General features: G+C 37.0%; 3 protein-coding genes across 5 annotated transcripts; 2 read left to right on the top strand and 1 right to left on the bottom strand.

Annotated features, from left to right (window-relative positions):
- Nucleotides 1-3,768: 3,768 nt before the first annotated feature.
- Nucleotides 3,769-5,924, bottom strand: LOC133709445 (transcription termination factor MTEF18, mitochondrial-like). Of its 2 annotated transcripts, none has more exons than XM_062135191.1 (2): nucleotides 4,546-5,924; nucleotides 3,769-4,055 (listed from the first exon to the last, which is right to left on the bottom strand). In XM_062135191.1, the coding sequence occupies exon 1, from the start codon at nucleotides 5,814-5,816 to the stop codon at nucleotides 4,638-4,640; it is 1,179 nt and encodes a 392-aa protein (XP_061991175.1). In that variant the 5' UTR covers nucleotides 5,817-5,924; the 3' UTR covers nucleotides 3,769-4,055; nucleotides 4,546-4,637. The 2 variants fall into 2 exon arrangements, with proteins under 2 accessions (XP_061991175.1, XP_061991176.1); XM_062135192.1 differs by having other exon boundaries at nucleotides 4,576-5,924.
- Nucleotides 5,925-6,181: 257 nt separating this feature from the next.
- On the top strand, nucleotides 6,182-14,594 carry LOC133709444 (stomatal closure-related actin-binding protein 3-like). Of its 2 annotated transcripts, none has more exons than XM_062135190.1 (13): nucleotides 6,182-6,371; nucleotides 6,945-7,248; nucleotides 7,357-7,485; nucleotides 8,861-8,953; nucleotides 9,266-9,406; nucleotides 10,478-10,546; nucleotides 11,202-11,285; nucleotides 12,009-12,189; nucleotides 12,774-12,890; nucleotides 13,045-13,097; nucleotides 13,677-13,811; nucleotides 14,003-14,152; nucleotides 14,257-14,594. In XM_062135190.1, exons 2-13 carry the CDS (start codon nucleotides 6,964-6,966, stop codon nucleotides 14,287-14,289), a joined length of 1,470 nt encoding a protein of 489 aa, XP_061991174.1. In that variant the 5' UTR covers nucleotides 6,182-6,371; nucleotides 6,945-6,963; the 3' UTR covers nucleotides 14,290-14,594. The 2 variants fall into 2 exon arrangements, with proteins under 2 accessions (XP_061991174.1, XP_061991173.1); XM_062135189.1 differs by having other exon boundaries at nucleotides 6,184-6,371; nucleotides 13,039-13,097.
- Nucleotides 14,595-15,641: 1,047 nt separating this feature from the next.
- Nucleotides 15,642-18,532, top strand: LOC133709716 (uncharacterized). Its single transcript, XM_062135552.1, has 5 exons — nucleotides 15,642-15,936; nucleotides 16,030-16,152; nucleotides 17,351-17,461; nucleotides 17,879-17,945; nucleotides 18,040-18,532. The coding sequence occupies exons 1-5, from the start codon at nucleotides 15,799-15,801 to the stop codon at nucleotides 18,327-18,329; spliced, it is 729 nt and encodes a 242-aa protein (XP_061991536.1). The 5' UTR covers nucleotides 15,642-15,798; the 3' UTR covers nucleotides 18,330-18,532.
- The last annotated feature ends 613 nt before the right edge of the window (nucleotides 18,533-19,145 follow it).

The following is a 19,145-nucleotide window of genomic DNA, read 5'->3' as shown; positions in this document are numbered from 1 at the left end:
GTAAGCGTACACTCGCAATACTTGGATCCTAGAACAGTTTGATAATTTCCTTTGGCCTAGGAAAGAAGGAATATTGAGAGCATAAAGTTGACTAGAATATGAGAAAAGAACTCTTGAGGAGAATGTGTGGTGATTATACACGTATATCCATAATAGGAAGGAAACAAGAGAATATATGACTCAGCAAAGAAGACTAGTAATTAAGGTATGATAATGATTATCAATATTCATAATGTTAGCTTTTGTAACTAATATGGAAAAGCTTATTAGTCAACAATGGATAAAGAAGCAATTAACATGCCTCACAGCTGTAACGGATGTAGTGAAAATAAAATATATATACCAACTTATGCAATGAAGGTTTTATTGGAAAACAAAGCACCAATTAATTGGATATGATTAAACTCAAGAAATAAATATTGTATTTTGAAATATTATAACCAAAATTCCAACATAATTCACGTATTTCAGTGTGACAGAACAATTGGAGGATTTTGAGCTTTCAAACTGCTAAGTTTCTCTCTATTTTTGCATCAATATCAGAAACTTACTACTTCTTTTGGTAAGATCATCTACTTTTAGTTGAATGCACTTTTGAATTTTTGATTATTACTAGCTAGCTTTGGTAACTCCATTAGGATGAATAGAACTGGAAAAGATCAAAGTTCAAATACTGCACACCATGTGCTTGATGATATGCCTCAAACACAACACCCAAGCTGAACCAGTGGGCTATTCCATGATTCGAAAAACCTATACTTCTTGTTTTAATCTCAGTTTTTGATACCTTAAAGTAGGCTCTTCAATGATCATTTTGAACTCAGTTTCATGAAAAAGGGAGTTGAGATGAGATACTTGTGCTATTTTGAAGTTAGTACAGTGTTTCAGGAAATCAGCATCTTCTGTTACTTTGGATTCTTGTTTGACCATTCATTTGAACTGCGAATGACATGAAATTTTGCGAAATAATAGCTTTACATATCTTCTTCAAATCTGGAGAGTTTTGCTGGAAATCACTGAAATAATAGTTGTTGGTGAATGTTTCTTTCTTGCTACCAGTTTTCTGAAAATTTTTCTTTAACTTGCAGCAACCTTGTTACAAAACAATCGATTTGAAAAACTTTCACACCTTTGTCAGTCCTTAAACTTTAGTGTGTTAAATTAGACATTAAAAGCATGCTTTGAAACAAAATCTTTACTATGTTAAATTAGACATCTGTATCAAGACTTGAGGGCAGCCGCACCAGCCCATTTCAAAAAAAAAAAAAAAAAAATTAGACATCTGCAACAATATTCTCTCTGGCAATTTTTTTATTATTTTTTTTATGTGAGATCAAGTAGCAACATTCTCTTAATGGATATTTTACCTATTATTGTTGGCTGAAGCTCTGTGGGTGTTTGGATCTTCTTCCTTTGTTCTTTCAAATCCATATTTCAGAAATATTCTTTATGGATCCTTGAGTGTGTCTCTGATTACTCATTAGTCATTAGTAATTTATATCTTGGACAATTTTAAGTTGAGAACTATAGGACTATTTATGTAATATGCATCAAGGGAAAGCCTTGCACACCGGTAAGGTTCTCTCCATTATGCTGGAAATTTTGCCATTTCAAAATCAGAAATAGCAAGCATCAATAAGAATATGTTCACTCAGTCAGTGTATTGCAGTGAAATTTTTTTTTTTTTTTTTGTATTGTAATCAATTTGTTATATACTGCAAAGTTCAAATCCTGGTCTCTACCTTCTGTTGAGGGAAGTTTGGAACATTGCCATATTTTCTACCACTTTTAAATCCAGGATGTATGATATGTATCATTGCTTTTTTAGTTGCTAATCTAGAAATAGTAGCAATGCTTTAGTCATGTTTTGTTGAGCTTGAAAATTGGTTTCTGTGCTGAGCATTTTTTTTTTCCCCTTCTTCTGCAAGATAGAGGTTAACTGAGAGTCAAGAGATCAGAAGAGATTAGATAGCACCAAGGATATGGCTTTCACCACCAGGACCCGCTTGTTGGTAGCGATTTTGTTGCTCCACTTTATATGCATGTGCATTGCAGATGTCACATTTCCGAAGCAGAAACGTGTTATTGTCACTAATAATTTGGGCGGGAGCTCGAGCCTTACAATGACGTGCAAATCCAACCAAGAAGGTGATCTTGGTCTCCATACATTGCCCCCTCACACCTCGTATGAGTACAATTTCCGATTCTCCACGGAAATATACTGCAACTGGAAGTGGCCAAATGTATTCCACCGGTTCAATATCTTCATACAGTCGAGAGAGAAACCAGAATGCACAGATACCAGATGCACCGTTTCATGGAGTACATTACCTAGTGGCCCATGCCAGTTTAACCCCAAGACGAAGAAGTATGATTACTGTTTCAAATGGAGTTGATTAGGATCTTAATAGTGTTGATTATCATGAGAGTTCTTCATTATTATTATTATTTATATCTAAGTTTGAAGCAATTTAGGGTTAATGGATTGTAATTTGTAAGTGAGGAGACTCAATTTCTACGTGGATTGTCATTTTCCTATTTAATATTCAAATATAAAAAATTTAGTGTATTATCGTGGAATGTTCATACTGTCACGTCATGTTCATAATCAGATTGCAATGAATTAGACATAACTTCGAGAATAACAGTATAGAAATGACACGATGATAGGACTAAGACTCAAAAGTTCTTGGCTCAATAGAGTATAGACTAATTCAATGCGACAATTCTCTAGTGATTACTCACGGTGGGGATTGAATCCAGTGGGCAGTTGATAGGTAGACCCCAGATTTGGTCACACTGTTATTTGATGCATACCCAGATAGCATGTGAAATAGACCGAAGAGACCATCTTATATGCTTATAAAGTTAGAATAAGATAGTATATTCAGTCACCTTCAGTGTATTTGTTATGATTGTTTATACAATAATAAGATGGCCTTCTCAAAACCAAGTTTCTGCAGTTCATGACAGAATTAATGCTTATTGCGAATCAAGTATCCTGTGAACAACTCTAAATCTTCAGCTCATTGCAAAACCAAGTAGTCCGTCTAAATCATTTCTCCACCACCAGACAGAAATACAGAAATGCCACGCTTTGGACTGTAGATCTTTACATTTCTCTGCTTTTAAAAAGCAACTATTCTAAATACCAGGATCATTATGTAAAGACGATAAAGCTTTGTAGTCTTCAAGTAGAATCGGTCCTGTTACACGATATCTTTTAATCAAACAAACTATAGCTCCAGGTTCCACAAACTTCTCCATATTGGAAAACATCACAACAAAAGAGAGAGAGAGAAAACGAAAGAAAACCACATGAACAAAGCCCTCACCAGGGAGCAGAACTTCAGATAACAAGGTATGAAGGGAAGGGAGGCGGGTTATGAACCCAGTCCAGGGAGAACTCCAACATTGAAGCCAATGACACAACACAATCGGCTGCAGCATTCACTTCCCTACTTTGTCATCTATTTGAAGCCTCAAATTGATCTTTGCTGAATAAACAGTACTGTTTTAGCTTTCACTATGAAACCCAATAGCACAAAAGAAATATCCTTTCCGCCACCAAGGCTTTCGGCGACTGATTCATCATAGGTAAACCACAAATTGTGTGCACAGACCAATCACTTGAAGACGATATTTCTGATCATGTAAGATCTTTATGATTAGGTGCTCGCGTAAAGCATGTAAAGTTTGTTCCTCACTCTAGCACATGTATATCCCAGGATAATCAACTAAGCAAGACTGGTGCTACTTAAAGAGAAACATGACGCTAACAATGGATCTCAATTTGTTGATTTGAACTTAAAAATAGAAACATGATATGTTATAGAAGGTGGTATATCAGAAACATTTGTTATCTCGTGTGTTCTAACTTGAGACCAATATATGACCCGACTCTTTTGACTTCTATTCAATATGGCAAAGCCATCAGACCCTTAGCCATAACTGGCCGAGGTGACACTCACTGTAATCAATGAACTGGTGACCGTGCAAAGGCCGATATTGAATCTTCGTACACTTCTGCCAGCCATGTTCCAGCGCTCCAATGACTGCAAGAGTATAATTGAAAAGAGAAAACTGCATTAGCATCCTACATACATACAGCATAATTTTATTGATTTAGAAAAGAAAAAAGGGACTTATGTTCTCTTCACAAATTATTTTGGAAGAGCATGCTTGAGAGTGCTGCAGTCAATTCTTTTCTCCTTTCAAAACAAATGAAGTTACTTCCGGCAACATTTGAATAGCCTGTTGTATACATATATGTTGGTCTAGACCCAATTCCTTTTTTACGGCATTCCTAGTTCTCATTTGGATTTTGTTAAGATCTTCTGACACATTAGTTGATGAAGATGTAATCAATTTTGTCCTAGTTTTCCTTAAGGAAGAAACCTAAATAGCACAGAAATGTAGAATCATGCTTGCTACAAGAAAAAGAGAATGTAAATTTGAAAAGCATTTAGAACTTTAGTGGACTGTAAAGGTAAATTGTTAGAAATTAGAAACTCTCATTTGATAACATTAACTGAACAGCACAACCTTATACTACAGTTCAAAAGTAGTTGCTACCATTGAGTATTTGAGTTAGTGCAGCATCAAACACCAATCAGAACTCGAAGCTACCCAAAGGATCATACATCCTGCAAATCAAGTTCCCCTTCATACACACTCAACAGGTTAGGCACTTGGCTGAGATATCTGGTCACAAACCTCTCCAAGAATTGCTTCTCTGCGGGCAGCACCGCATAAGCCAGACTCGCATTTTCATCTACCAATCCTTTCTTCATCAAAACTTTGACAACCGAACACCTCGGGATGATCCTATTCTCCAAACTGAAACACAAAATTACAGGATATGTGGGAATCATTGATGCAGACCATCCCATCTTATTCACCAGAAAATCCATTGTCCGCATAATCTTCTTCTCAGACAAAATCATACACTGAGGGCTCTTCCTAAAAGCAGAGATAACATCATCATCAGACCAGCCCCAACTCCTCTTGTAAATCTCGCGATTTCGATTCCATATGGCCCTACTGCTCTTCCCACACAATGCTCTCAGTGCAACAACAAAAGTCGACTTCTTCAAATCAAATCCCATCCCCCTGACCTCATTCACAAGCTGAACAAGCTCATCATGATTGTGCATCAACACTTGGGTGTCATGAGCAAGCAACAGAGAAATGCATGTTCTGGGCATACCCAACTCCCTCAAAGCCTCAATATTGGGCATCACATTCCTGGAATGATTCTCCAAGAACATCCAAGACCTGCGCTTCAAAACCGCCACAACATTCTCCTTGGAAATCATATTCCTGAGGAAATTATAAGAGGGCACAATTTGATTCTCCAAGCTTCTTGACAAAAGATGTGGATTAAAACTTAGAACTCTAGCAAGGTCCACCCTTGAGAGCCCAACAGAGCTGAAAAACTCAAGCTTGGGTGAAAGGGTTTTCTCAGGATCAGCTACAAGGACTCTTGGGTGTGACTTAACCACCTTTGAGATCTGGGTTTCAGAGAGGCCATGGCTGCTCAAAAGAGCCAAAACAGAGTCCGCTCCTTCTTGGGATTGCAACTCTACCTTACTAGCTGCCAACTTTGCATCTTCTGGGGACAACCCACATGAGTTTATGAGGTAAGTGACTGTGAAATTGGCTTGCTTTGAGATTTCTGAGCTGATGGGTCTGTGAAGCAACTGATTCTGAAGAGAAATATTGGAGGGTTTTAGATTTCCAAGACCCAAACTTTTGGTCCTGGAAGAAACCAATCTACAGATAATTGGGTACCCTAATCTGAGCGCCACCACCATTTTGGATGATCAAGCTTCAATTTTGACAGCTAATTCTAAAACCCTAGTCTCTCTCCCCTATCTGGGTTTTAGTAAAGTTGCCACCTTTACACTATTTTTCGGTCCAATCAGAAAACTACATTATCTGAGATTATTCTGAGACAAACATATGGTACTATTCCCACGCTCTAAGATGTCACGCGCCACTGTGGAGTTGGGTACCAACCTGGCAGTTGGGGTGGGTCCGGAGTCAGTGGATGGGGCCGGCGCGTGAGCCTAGCAGGGCGGGGACAGTGTTTCAATTTGTGACCCCTTTTTTACAGAGAGTTACAATGATGATGAAGGTAAAAAGAACAAAAGGGACCATTTTGAAGCCTTTTTCTTTTTGCTTTTGGAAAAGCAGTACCCAACCCACTTCCTTAGATTCTTCTTCTGCTTCTTCCTCTTGTTGTTTCTGGGCTGTCTTATACTTTCTTGTGTCTACCTCCCACATATGTTTGAGAACAACAAGAAACAAAGGAGGATCTCTTAAGCTTCCACCAGCATTTGTTTTGGTCACACTTTCTGTTATGATCTGTAAGTACAACTACACATTTTACAGCTGCATTTATGTTTTTTTTTTTTTTTTTTTGGGGGATACTCAGCTGGGTTTTAGTTCATGCATTGAATCCTGAAAGTATTTGATTTAGGCTTTACTGGATGAAGTTGCATGTGTTCTAAATTTGGAGTTCTGGGTTGCTCTTATTTGCATTTGTGAGCTTCATATTGCATAGTGATTAGCATAACGTTTCTACTTTAATGTACCTTTTCGGAAATTTTTGTGCTACTTGATGAAGAATATCTTGTGTGGAGAAACTTTGAAATGTAGTTCACAATGATGGTTCGGTTTGGAACTAGGGACAGATGATTGTTGTGACTTAGACTATCTGATCTAGATGGATGACTGAATCTCATTTTTCTATTTCTTTTTTCTTCTTTTTTTTTTTTTTTGATTGGGCTTCCATGACATGGTAGAGTCTGGGAATAAGTGGGATGTAGAACATGTATGCATCTGCTGTTTTGTTCATTAATTGCTGTTGATGGTTCTTGTTAAGAAGATCTGATATTTGTTAATATTGCTGAGGTCTAAGTTTGTTTTGGCTTTGACAGAGGACTACAATCTGAAGCAATGACGAAGATAAGTCCTGAATTCGAAGAGAATCTCACAACAGAGGGAGTTCTTTCAGTTTCAGCTGATGTCAGCTTCATTTCTAATGGTTTCCCAAAGTACAGACTAGGACCTGATAATCAGATTCTGGATGAGCCGAAGGGGGGTAGTGATGGTCCAACCTTAAAAGAGGTAGTTGAAGAAGAAATGACCCAACTGTCAGAGCAGCATAAACGTCTTTCAGTTCGTGACCTTGCCAGTAAATTTGACAAGAACTTGGCTGCTGCTGCTAAATTGTCTGAAGAGGTTTCCTACATTTTCATCAGTTTTCATTCTAGATGTACTAAAGCTCATACAAATAGTAAAATGATGACAAGTTGCACTCTTCCATTTTTTTAAAAAAAAAAAAAACAGGCAAAAATTAGAGAAGTGGCTTCTTTGGAGGGACATGTTCTTTTGAAGAAGCTGAGAGATGCATTGGAATATTTGAGAGGGCTTTTAGCAGGGAGAAACAAGGAGGATGTGGAGGAAGCTATTTCTATGGTTAGTTTTCCATGAACTTTGATTTTAGTTGCCTTGCTCATATTAACAGTCTGCCCCTAGAATGTGGGATATGTAGAATTTCACCCACTTCAACTATAAAAATGCTTTACAATTAAAGGAAGTAGCCTTGTAACAGATTTGCTTGTATATGTTATGTTTCTTCAAAAACCAATATGAGCAAATTATATTGGTGACAGTCTGGTGGTTCGGAGATCTTTTGCTTGTTTCAATTTTATTGAGATAGATTATATTAATTAGTATTGTGGTCCTCTCTTAAGTCCGAACACTTCGATTGACCTTTCAATATTACAATCCCCAGAGCCTAGATCTCATCTCATTTGTGCTTTGCGCTTCTGATGTCCTTTTTACTTTCATCATAATTATGTTTCTGAAGAAAAATGATTTCTACGTGGGTACCACCCTTGAGTACAGCATTTTGTTAGATGATATGCTGTCTTTGGTTTGTTTCCTCATGTTCTGAAATCACATAAAAGCTCATACGAGGACTAAGTGATGAATGATGCTGCAATTTGTTGACTAAAATACACCTGATCTGGACCAGGATGTGCATTGTAAATTTGTCATTCCGAGGTTCTAAAGTAATTCATTATTTGAATCTTGGAACATAGAGAAAGCCAAATGGCAGCAATTAGGATCTGAAGTGGGTTGAACAAGTGTATACTTCAGCCTTATGGTATATTATTGTAACAAAGTCCAGATGTATCTTAGGAAATTGTAGACCATGTATGATGGGGCTTTCTTAGGGCCTGGTTTAACATCAAAAGTAAACTTGTGCAATCCCACAGACAACAGAGGATCTAAATAATACAGCCTTTTGCTACATTCTTGAGTGAGATGGTATAGTTCTTGTTGGTTCAAGACAAAGATATAACCCCAATTGCTTAATCAACAGCAATTCCATCCTCTCAATTTTGGCCCTCTCTCTCTGTCAAGGAAACTGCAGGGGAATAAAATATAATTACGTGAAAGCTTACAAGCTAATCTGGGAGTGCAATTTTACAGTATGAATTATTGTATACCAAATTGCTAGGTCAATAACAAAAACACCTTTCCATCCAACACAGAAAACCTTTTATCTTCTGTCATGTTGTATTCCTATCCATCCCCTGCTTTCTTTAGTGACTATGCTACTTCTTTTCACTTGTTTAGTGTATGTAGTGTGGAAAAGCTTCTTTTTCTTTTTCCTTTACAAAGGCATTACTTGACCTATGAACATATGATAACTCTATGTAGCAATATAAAAAAAGTTGATTATGTAGACTGCTTATACTTTTGGTTTCTTTCCCTTTGTTATTGTGTTTCTTTTGTTGTGAATAGGAAGGTTACATATATCCAACTGTCTTCTTTGATGCAGGTGGAGGCTTTAGCTGTTAAGTTGACTCAAAAGGAAGGAGAATTGATTCAGGACAAGTTTGAAGTGAAAAAGCTAGCCAGCTTTCTCAAACAGGTCCTTTATGCCTTTTGGAATTTGCATATGTATTTTCTAGAAAATGATTTCTGTAAGGATTTATAGTGACTCTAAAGAATACAAAGGTCATAGAAACTGTTGCATCTTAAAATTCTACAATCAAGCATTCAGATGTGAATGAGTTTCAATTGTGAAAACATGCATGCAACTGAACAGCCAGCTTCAGTTACCCTCTTCCTTCAGCTTCAGTTTTCTCCAGATGCACCTAAATTGTACCAGCTCGCCCATTAAATTATTATATTTCAAGATAAATGAAATTGTTTCTAATTTTGTTTGCATTTTTATATACAGACTTCTGAAGATGCTAAAAAGCTGGTTAGCCAAGAGAAATCTTTTGCCTGTGCTGAAATCGAAAGTGCGAGGGGAATAGTCAAGAGAATTGGAGAGGCTCTTGAAGAACGAAACAGAACTACAGAAGATCCTAAAAAACAGGTTCGTATGAATTCGGTATAGTGCTCTTTTATCCAACAGGACTTGTTACCTCTTTCAATGATGGGCCAGCTTTTTATGGATAGCAGGCTTAGTTAGAAAAAAAAATGTTTCTTAAGCATTCAATCTGATTTATCAGTATCTGGTTAAGTACAAGTTATTTCTAGGCCATTATTAGAAATCCATGGGCACATCTCATCCTTGAACCCTAACTAAGAAGCACAGACTGCCAATGTGTTTGTAAGCTGGTACTATGCTAAAACTCATCTTTAGAGTTAGACACTCTCCTGAATCCTGATCAGCAGGATCCGAGCTTGGCAAACAGTGACCCTTGTCCCTTTTCAAGATGTGCTCGTTTAGGATGTATGTTTTAGCTCTGGTGTTTTCTGTGCTCAAATCATGAGATTTAAAATTGAAAACTAAGCCTTAATGGGAAATTTTACCTCTTAAAGGCCTTCCATCTGTCGAGGGAAAGGGAAAAAGGTTGTCCTATGACTTAAACAATGGTTAGGCAGACAAGATCCTGCCCCTAAAGGAATGCGCACGCACAAGAAGTTTCAACCGTGGATGTTCTCACCCCAACCACCCTGCAATGCAGAACAAGGATCGTAATGGTTCATCGTTTGGTTCCTCTTCAAGGGTTTTCCCTCAGAAAAGCCAATTCAGAAACCATTCTCCTACAAATTGAGCAAACAAACTTACGCTGCTCAATGGACTTGAAATAAAGATGATTGCTGATTAACATGGTATTAGGTTAGGTGCCGGTTATTGACTAGTTATTCTAACCTAATACTTATTTAGAAGAATTAAATGATAATTACTTATTTGTCTTCAAATTGGAAGATTGGTTTTCTCGATTTTTTTGGCAGTATGTCTTCATGCCTTGCCAGGAAGTTACAAAACTAAACCTTTTTTTTTTTTCGTTTGCCCTTCATATATTTTTCTCACCATGTTTTACATCTTTTCATAGTGATGGAATCTGGAAGTCACATCAGAGAAAATTGTGATCAAAAGAACCTTTAAATTCTACATCAAGGGAACTGATGATTTCTTATTTTGTATTTGGAAATGCAGGATGTGGAGGAACTAGTTGAGGTGGTCCAGGAAGCTAGGAGAATTAAATTGATGCATCAGCCAAGCAAGGTGCTGTGCTATTTTCTGAATTCGATTTCTTTTTTTAATATCTGGTTTATGCTTGTATTTCTTGATGCTACTTGTTTGAGTTGATACATGACTTTGTAAATTGTAATTGAAAGCATTACATGTGGGTCTATGAAAGGAGCATAATCTTTAAGATTATACTGTTTAATACAGCATATGCCTCGCTTACATATTCAAAGATTTCAGTTTACAAACTTTCATATTTTTAGTGTTGTAGCAGCTTTAGTATTGATAAACCATTAGAGCAACACTTGAAGCATATGTAGCCTCGTTCCTGCTTTTATAAAGAATGTATTTTCTTATCCCTTAATTGTCAAATTTAGTCCGGATATATGGAAGAATATGTAATTTTTAATGTCCAAAATGTTTTTCTTTTCAGTTGTCTTTCTAGTAGTACTACACTACTAATTAGTTTATGATTGAAAAACTATTCATCATTATGTGTTCCAACTTTTCTATAACTTATAAACTAGAATGGTTTTTTTTTTTTTTCACTTCAACATGGTAGACCTGCCTCTTTCTTATCATTGCAACACCTACTGATCAGTGATTTAATTCTAGTCATACTAGCCATCATGTTTAATTGACTAATTGTATATTTGGATTAGATAATTAATCTTGATGCAATTAACTTTAGGTGATGGACATGGAACATGAGCTTCGTGCATTACGAACACAGATTCGAGAGAAATGCATAGTTTCAGTGAAGCTTCAGAAAGAGGTTTGTACAATTTTAGAGATTCTTAGCTTCAGATATATTCTCAGATATATCATATTCTTTCTGGTCTGTATGACTTGCTTCTGTACTTCTATTTTCCAGATAAATCCCCAAGTAATTCTGAATTAGTGAAACTTGAATGTTAGAACCTTTAAGTTTTAGCAAATAACTTCATGGCAGAACCAAAGTGCTGTTGGAGCCTGCTGTAGAAATGCCAAGCATTAAAGAACATTATTTAAGAGACCTAAAGAACCTGTAGGAGATATATTGAGGGTTGGATCTTTAATAGAATGAGGTGGAAGAAAGATCTCCAAAGTTGTCTTTTATTTCCAAGTAGTATTTGATATCAGTATCATTTTGGATATCCACATAGGCGTCACTGTCATAACAAGTACTACAGGTCCTTTATCTGCACCTAAGACTCTCTGTTCCCTGACGTTCGAGCCATTTAGAATTCTATTCCTGCTAATTTTTTTGTGCTAAATGTTCAATTTCTGTCTGCTAAATACTATCCAGGAAAGCTGTATAAAGTCAATATTATGCATTCATTGACTCAGTTATTGGCTGAGATCTCTGCATACTTTTCATTTGTTTCCTATAATTGTTTGTGATTATTCCCTGATACAGCATTTCCTTTTCATTTAGTCAATATTTCTATTGTTTATGCAACTTCCAGAAATCCAGAAGTTATGATTTTGCCCTACCTTATTTCCCTATTCTTCCCAGCTGGCAATGAGCAAGAGGGCAGAGGAAAACAAATCTCGCGGATATGCTATGGTTGGTTCTGAAACTCTAGGTTCATATCTACAAATCCAACCTTGCTCAGAAAATGCTCCACAGCTTTCGAACTGTTCAATCCAGTGGTATCGTGTTTCACCAGATGGCAGCTGGAATGAAGCTATTTCAGGTATTCATGCAACCAATATATCAAATTTGAACTCTTACAAAAGAATTTCAAGCTGGAAGTTTTTGTTTGGTCAATTCCAATGATACAACTCTTTGGCTTTTATAGTGAAATTTCAATCTAACATGGTATCTATAGTTCGGAGAGTCATAGGTTTGTAATCTAACATGGCAAAATTGAATCTATCAGCACTGTAGTCCTGAGTCATAGGTTTGAAATATCTCCTTCCGATACCCCCATTTATCAATTAAAAATGCCAGACATAATGTTTCTATCCCTTTGATGAGGCTGCATGTGCAGCATGTGAGGGTCAGGTTGTTCTCCCTCACTGTCTTCTTAAACTTTTTCTCCAACTGCTCTATGACTACTTCAGTAATGAAATTTTAACTCCTAAAGTTTACAGTCCTATCTGCTTGCCCTGTTGTAAGTTTACTTGTTCTTAGAGAATGGTTGTAAATTTTAACTGTTGTTGCTTCACATGTACAGGGTTTCTTCACAATAATATGAAAATAATCAATAATATCTGAATCATGCTATAGTTTTTTATATGATGTCCAACTTATATGGCTGAATTTCTATCTCATCAGGTGCCAATAAATTAACTTATGCTCCAGAGCCTTTTGATGTTGGAAGAACCTTGGGTGCAGACATTATTTCCAATGGTCAAAAAGTGACAGTTACAACTGCTGGTCCAATTGATCCTGGTTGGTTTTTTCTGTTTAACCTCGATTGTTATTGATGTGCAATTTACTTTTCTCATTGTAATCTGAGTTGATCTCTTGACTTGCACAACCTTACAGATTATCCATAGTATTAGAGAAGATGAAACAAAAATCTAATTACTTTTAACAGCTGCAGGACTTGAAAGCTACATAGACACACTTTTGCGAAAATCTAACACGGAATTTCATGTAAGATCCTACTTCTTTCTTCTATTTCATTGTTAACTATTTGATGATTCTTATACTGCTGGAATAAGTAGCTTCATGCATACCAACTGCAGTGAAACAATGGTTTCTTAGTTCTATTGGTCACAGTGACGACTTCAAGCGTCATTTACACTCCAAACAATCTTATTAGTATTCATTATTAGAATCCAGCAAGAAATTTAGCTTGAATCTTCAGGGCAATAAGAAAGTGAAGTGTTGGGTGTGTTTTGGTCAATGATTCAAGCCGATATCCATCTGCTCCTAATTCAAACTGATTAGCATTTATCTTTGCTATCACATGCTTAAGGTTTTTATTCAAATCTTGCTTGACGTGTCATTTGTGTTAGAGCCTCAACTAATAATGACTATTATACAATGAGTTGTAGTAGAACACTATAAGTACTAGCCTTTGGTTGTATGGTTTAGGGTTGAGTAATTTATACATTTCTTGTTATTTTTACCATCATGTGCGTAACCCCAAAAATGAAAAGATACATGGGTTATCCTAGCGCGCCACTTCTTTCAGTTCTAATGTAGCTTTATATGTGATGATTTTTGTAGGTTGTTATTTCACAAATGAATGGGCGTGATCATCCATCACGTTCTGTTCATGTATTTCATGTGGGGAAGATGAGGATGAAGCTGTGTAGAGGATGGATTACAAAGTCTAGAGAAAATTATTCCTCGTCGATGCAGGTAAGGGTCTCTATGTTTTAATAAAGGATAGATTATTTGAAAACTACCACATCTATTTCATTCCCAATAAAAACTAAAACGTATAGATGACTGTGAAGCATGATGCAATTACTCTTTCTTTGCATAATTAGTTGCTATGCATTAGTTTCACAGCGGAAGGGCTGTTTACACTTACTCTTTCCTATGTATAGCTATGTGGCGCTAGAGGTGATGTTGCTAATGTGGCCAAGGGAGTGTTTTGGCAACCAAGGAAGGGTCTTTCATTTGTATTGACCTTTGAAACAGAGCGAGATAGAAATGCAGCAATACTTCTTGCCAGGAAATATGCTCTTGATTGCAATGTGAGTTTTTTCTGCCACTTAATATCAACTTTCCCTTGCCCTAGTGAAGTTGAATCTCTTAGTACGAAGTTTGATGTAGAAATATTTCAAATGACAAATGACAGGTCATGATTGCTGGACCAGATGATAGAGTATAGAGCCGACTGAGTTTTGCAAATGTGTGTACAATCAGGTCTCACAGCTTGAGTGTGTATTTGTGTGTGTGTGTGACTGCATGTGTGTATTTGTTTGTCATGAATCATGATGAGAGTAAAATGTATGTTATAGTAATTAATTGGGTGCCTACTAATCTGGGTTGCATCATTTAGGCAGTGTTTTTGTTTGCCTAATTAGCATCGGGTTGTAACAAGTCTCTCTCTCTATTCTTTTGTTTTGTTGGTAAGAGGTTGTAACGAGTTTCCAATTCATTATTAATTGGTTCTTTGTGGCTGATTTGCTTATATATCCTTTCATTGCACTGAATGTGTTACCTATAGATATGTTTCTCAGTACACATTGAACTGCAAATTTTTTTTTTTTTTTTTTTTATTCTCACCCCACCTACTCGTAAATTTGAAGTCATAACCTCAACGGTATTAGTTAGACCAGCTAGCGAAGAGGTCACGGCTCATCGGCAAAAAGAGTATAAGATTGCGCAGCAGATTAAACTAAACAATGAATGGTGGTTAGAGTAATAAAAGAAGTAAAATTTAACTGAACAATGGGTGGCTGGTTACCTAAACCCTAAACGACAAAGGAGTCATTGCTTAAGTTAAGTGATCAGGGAAGAAGCATGTGATGATAGCTTGTAGTTACAAAGTGTTCTCTTTTTATAAAGGGAGAGGAGCAACCAGTCGCTAAGACTTATCAACCAAACAACAAACTCATTGAAGACCCTACTGACCAAACGGCAACCTCACCGGTCGACCCACATGCGACCATACACGTTTTAGAATCTATTTCACATTTTCGTTTTGCAATATAGTTTTCAGAACATCATTCCATTAAAACTTTATCAGACTAAAAAAATTCCCTTTTTCAAGTAAGCCTCTACTCTTTACTCTGTTTAGATTTTTTTTCCCATTGGGTTTCATCTAAACAAGGTTTTAATGAGGCCACCTTAGCTTAGCTGTGAGGAGAAGTGAAGACCTTTTTCCACTTCTTCCGATTTATAATTATAAGTATGTTTTTTCGTGAAAGTTACAGGCAGCGCAGCTAGTTAGTAGTGAGTGCTTTTGTTTCCTGACTTTCATATTAGGTTTTGGATTGTCATCAGAACAATCCCGTACTTATATAATGTATTTGTTTCTCATGTGAATAAACATTCATTTCTATAAAAAAAAACAAAAAAAAAACAAAAAAAAAAAAGTAAGCCTAAACTCCTCTGGTGTATAAAACGAACCGTTTCAAGGAGTACGGGTCAACTTTGTAATTGAACGAAAAGTTGATGGTCCACTTTGTAAGTTTACTAAAATTGAGAGTCCAGTTTGTAATTTAACAAAAATCGAGTCGAGCATTCAGTATTCACTAAACCCAGCCTTGTGGCTCGAATATCAGATCAAAAGGCGCGCCTTGTAATTCTCTCTTCCTCCGCCGCCAGCGGCGACCCACCACCGCGACCTCCTCTTCTAATTCGCTTCAGGCTATTGTGCAGCTCATTCTAAGCCATGGTCGGTTGGCAAAGGAATTGTATACAATCCCTAACTCGACATTTTGGGAAAGCAACACTACTCGAGGCCACTTCAACTCCTCAGACCCAACAATCACTCTTGCGGCGCCCCTTTTATCACTACTCTCAACACTCGGTAAAACTCTTGTCATTCTTGTTGTTGTTGTTGTTGTTGTTTCAATTCTCACTCCCCCACTTAAGTTTCTCTTGTCTTTTGCTACCGCCGCAGGGAATCTCCAGTTCAAGGAACTTACTTGCGGATTCCTCGTCTAATGTCCCGTCTCCCAATACCTTAAATCCACCGCCTCCGTCTTTGAAACAAGTTCAGTATGTCTTAAAGGGCGTAACTCAGGTACACTAACTAACCTTGATTGGTTGACATTTGTTTTTGGGTCAAGACTTAAACTTGCTTTTGTTTACAATGCATGTAACCATCTGTAGCTCTCTATAAGAGTCAGGGTCTCACAAAGTTTGTTTCTTTTTTTGGCAAAAGATAGGCACTTCGAATAGGACTGCACTCTTAGGAAATTTTTATGCACAAGTAACTATATATGTTTCAGAATAAGTTTATTTCCCACTTCTAGTTTTGGGACATAGTTGTATTTCCTTTGAATGCATCATCGTTTTTGCACTCTAGACTGACTACCAACTGGCCCACTAAATATGGGTCTCGTTGAACCTCCTCGAGTAAGAATGTATGGCCTCTCCCTCGATCTGAGAAAAGCTATCCTTTGCACCACTGATATTGGTTGCAGGACAATCTTAAAATGAGACCGGAGCCAGGTTCATGTCCTCTCCGATGCCCTTTCACTTCTAAAGAATGATGGCATGGGAACATAGATAACTGATAATTGCCTTTGTCAATGAGCCGAGGACAATTGTATCCAAGATCACAACAATTATTGCTTTAGTAATCATCATAGCATTCGTTGAATGCAATGTGACACCAGAATACGTGCACTATGTAAATGCCTAGCAATGGATTAGCCAAGCACACCATATGGTGTTTGAATGAAAGTCATCTTCTCAAGGCTCGTCTGTCCATGTAATTGGAGAATGGAGAGAGTGGGAATGCAAATGCAGCATGTCCAAGCAATATTAGTAAGACTATCTTACTATAGAGCTCATTGCTGCCCCAAGACTCAGCGTAGTTATTCTCCTCATCTCATTGTGAAGAGTATGCATTCCCACAAAGAAAAATGAATGTTCTGCACATCATTGAAAATATATGCCTTGAAAGGTTATTGTGTATTGAGCACAGATGAGTTGACTGATTCAGTTACTTTAGGATGCTTGATTAGGAGAGGGGGCTTGGAACCTACTACTTTCATATTATTCTTATTACTATTCTGTGGGTGTAGTGTAATCTTTGCTGCAAGGGGACCGATGCCTTTTTGTAGATTCTATGCCTTTAGGTTGACTGCTAATAAAACTCGATAATTATATCTTAGTTGTTTGATCTTCAAACAGAAAAGATCTTTCATCGCCTAAATGGCTTCTCAATAACTTCTATGTATGGGGTTATTCTCAACTTTCCCCCTTTTTCTCAGGACCCTAACAAGATCGACCTGGTTGGCAAACTGGTTCGTGGTATGCGTGTTGAAGATGTGTTGTCACAATTGTCAGTGACAGACAAGCAAGCTGCAAAAACCGTGTATCAGGTGAGTCAGCCATTTTGCACTTTGTTTGGTTCAAAAGCTTGTTAAATGAAATAAATTCCTGGTATACGTTATTTGTGTTATATAAAAAGCATTTGTATTGAAGGCAAGGAGTGAATGGAATTAATTGATTTTTATATTATTAAATTGTTATGTGCTATATGAACAGGAGTGCAATATCCTGTGATCAACTAATTCGCTTTAAGAACATTACTTTCCTCTATTACATTGTATGAATGATTCAGCATTTTGAACATTGAAATGACTTTAAGTACATGATACACTAATGCTTTGATTACTCTCAAGTCTCAACTCTAACTAACAGATGAAAAAATGTCTAATGCTTGAATGTGTGTGTTTCAGACCCTCCCTTTATATTTTATAACAGGATGACTTTATTCAAGAAACTACTCTTTGCAGGCTATTTACTCAGCTCGAGCAGATGCAACTTATAAACATGGGTTGGATCCAGATCAGCTACTTGTTGGTAAATAATGCATTTGAAGTAAAGTTTCATTTGTCTATTTATATGGTGTTAAAAGTTCTGCCCTCCTTATTATGGATTCTCTCCTAATTGACAGCTGGGGCATCTATTGGAAAGGGATTCGTGGGATTCAGCAAGAAGAGACTGGCCTACCATGGTAAAGGCAATGGAATTAAAGTGAGACCAAAACACCAACTGACGGTGGTTTTAAGGGAGATTGCCCCTGAAGAGGAGGCTGAGATAGCCAGACAAAGAGCCGACAATTTTCTTTATCTCAGTAAGCGCCTCAGGCTCACTAAGGAGGAAAATAAGAATATTCCTCTCCAGCTTATTCGGAAAAACAAAGGCAAATTCAGTAATGGTGAACCAAGTGGTATGGCTTCATGAGCAAGCTACTTCCTTCCTGTGCCTTAGCATTCTAAAAGAAAGTTTTGAGATGCATTAGAGAGCTCCTCCTTGGTCTTTAGAATTCAATAAAATTGTCTTGTACAACTGCTAAAGACCAAGCTTCTTTGTTGTTTCAGTTTCTTGTAGTGGCTGTGTGGGATTTAGGTTCTTTACTGTGGAATGTCATCAAATCGTTTGCATCACTTTTCTTCATTGAGAGATAATTTTGAAATCTTTATCCATATGTCCTTGGCCATTCATTGAAGCCGGGCATGGTTCTTGCTCATGTGACAACAGATTGATTCCAGTAAAAGGAAAGGCTCAGTAGTTTATGTTAGGGCACTTGTTGCCATGATTCTTAATGATTCAATATGGAAAATTTCCACACTCAACTATGGACGACGACATGACAACATGCACAGAGAACCCGATGTTGATGTTTGGAATTCTTTTCATATACTCAGGGAACACAAGCTTCCCTACATTAGGGTTATTCCAATCTTCTTGATGTTTGCCTTCTGTAGAATGAGATGTTTTGTTTTGTTCCTTTTATTCTTCTATTAAATTTACCTCAAGGAACACAAGCTTCCCTACATTGGAAATCTTGTTGATTTTTGCCTTTTGTTTTTTTTTATTGAAAAGGATGTTTGCCTTTTGTAGGATGAGATGTTTTGTTTTGTTCCTTTTCTTCTTCTATTAAATTTGACTTTTCAAAACAAAACAAAAACAAAAAAATCTTGACAAAACCTGTACAATATTGTAGAGAAAAGAGATTCGGGAGACAATACATGATTTTCATTGATAATAGGAGCCTCA

Source organism: Rosa rugosa, chromosome 5 (assembly GCF_958449725.1).
Source record: "Rosa rugosa chromosome 5, drRosRugo1.1, whole genome shotgun sequence".
NCBI lineage: Eukaryota > Viridiplantae > Streptophyta > Magnoliopsida > Rosales > Rosaceae > Rosa > Rosa rugosa.
This window is presented reverse-complemented; position numbering and strand designations above follow the sequence as displayed.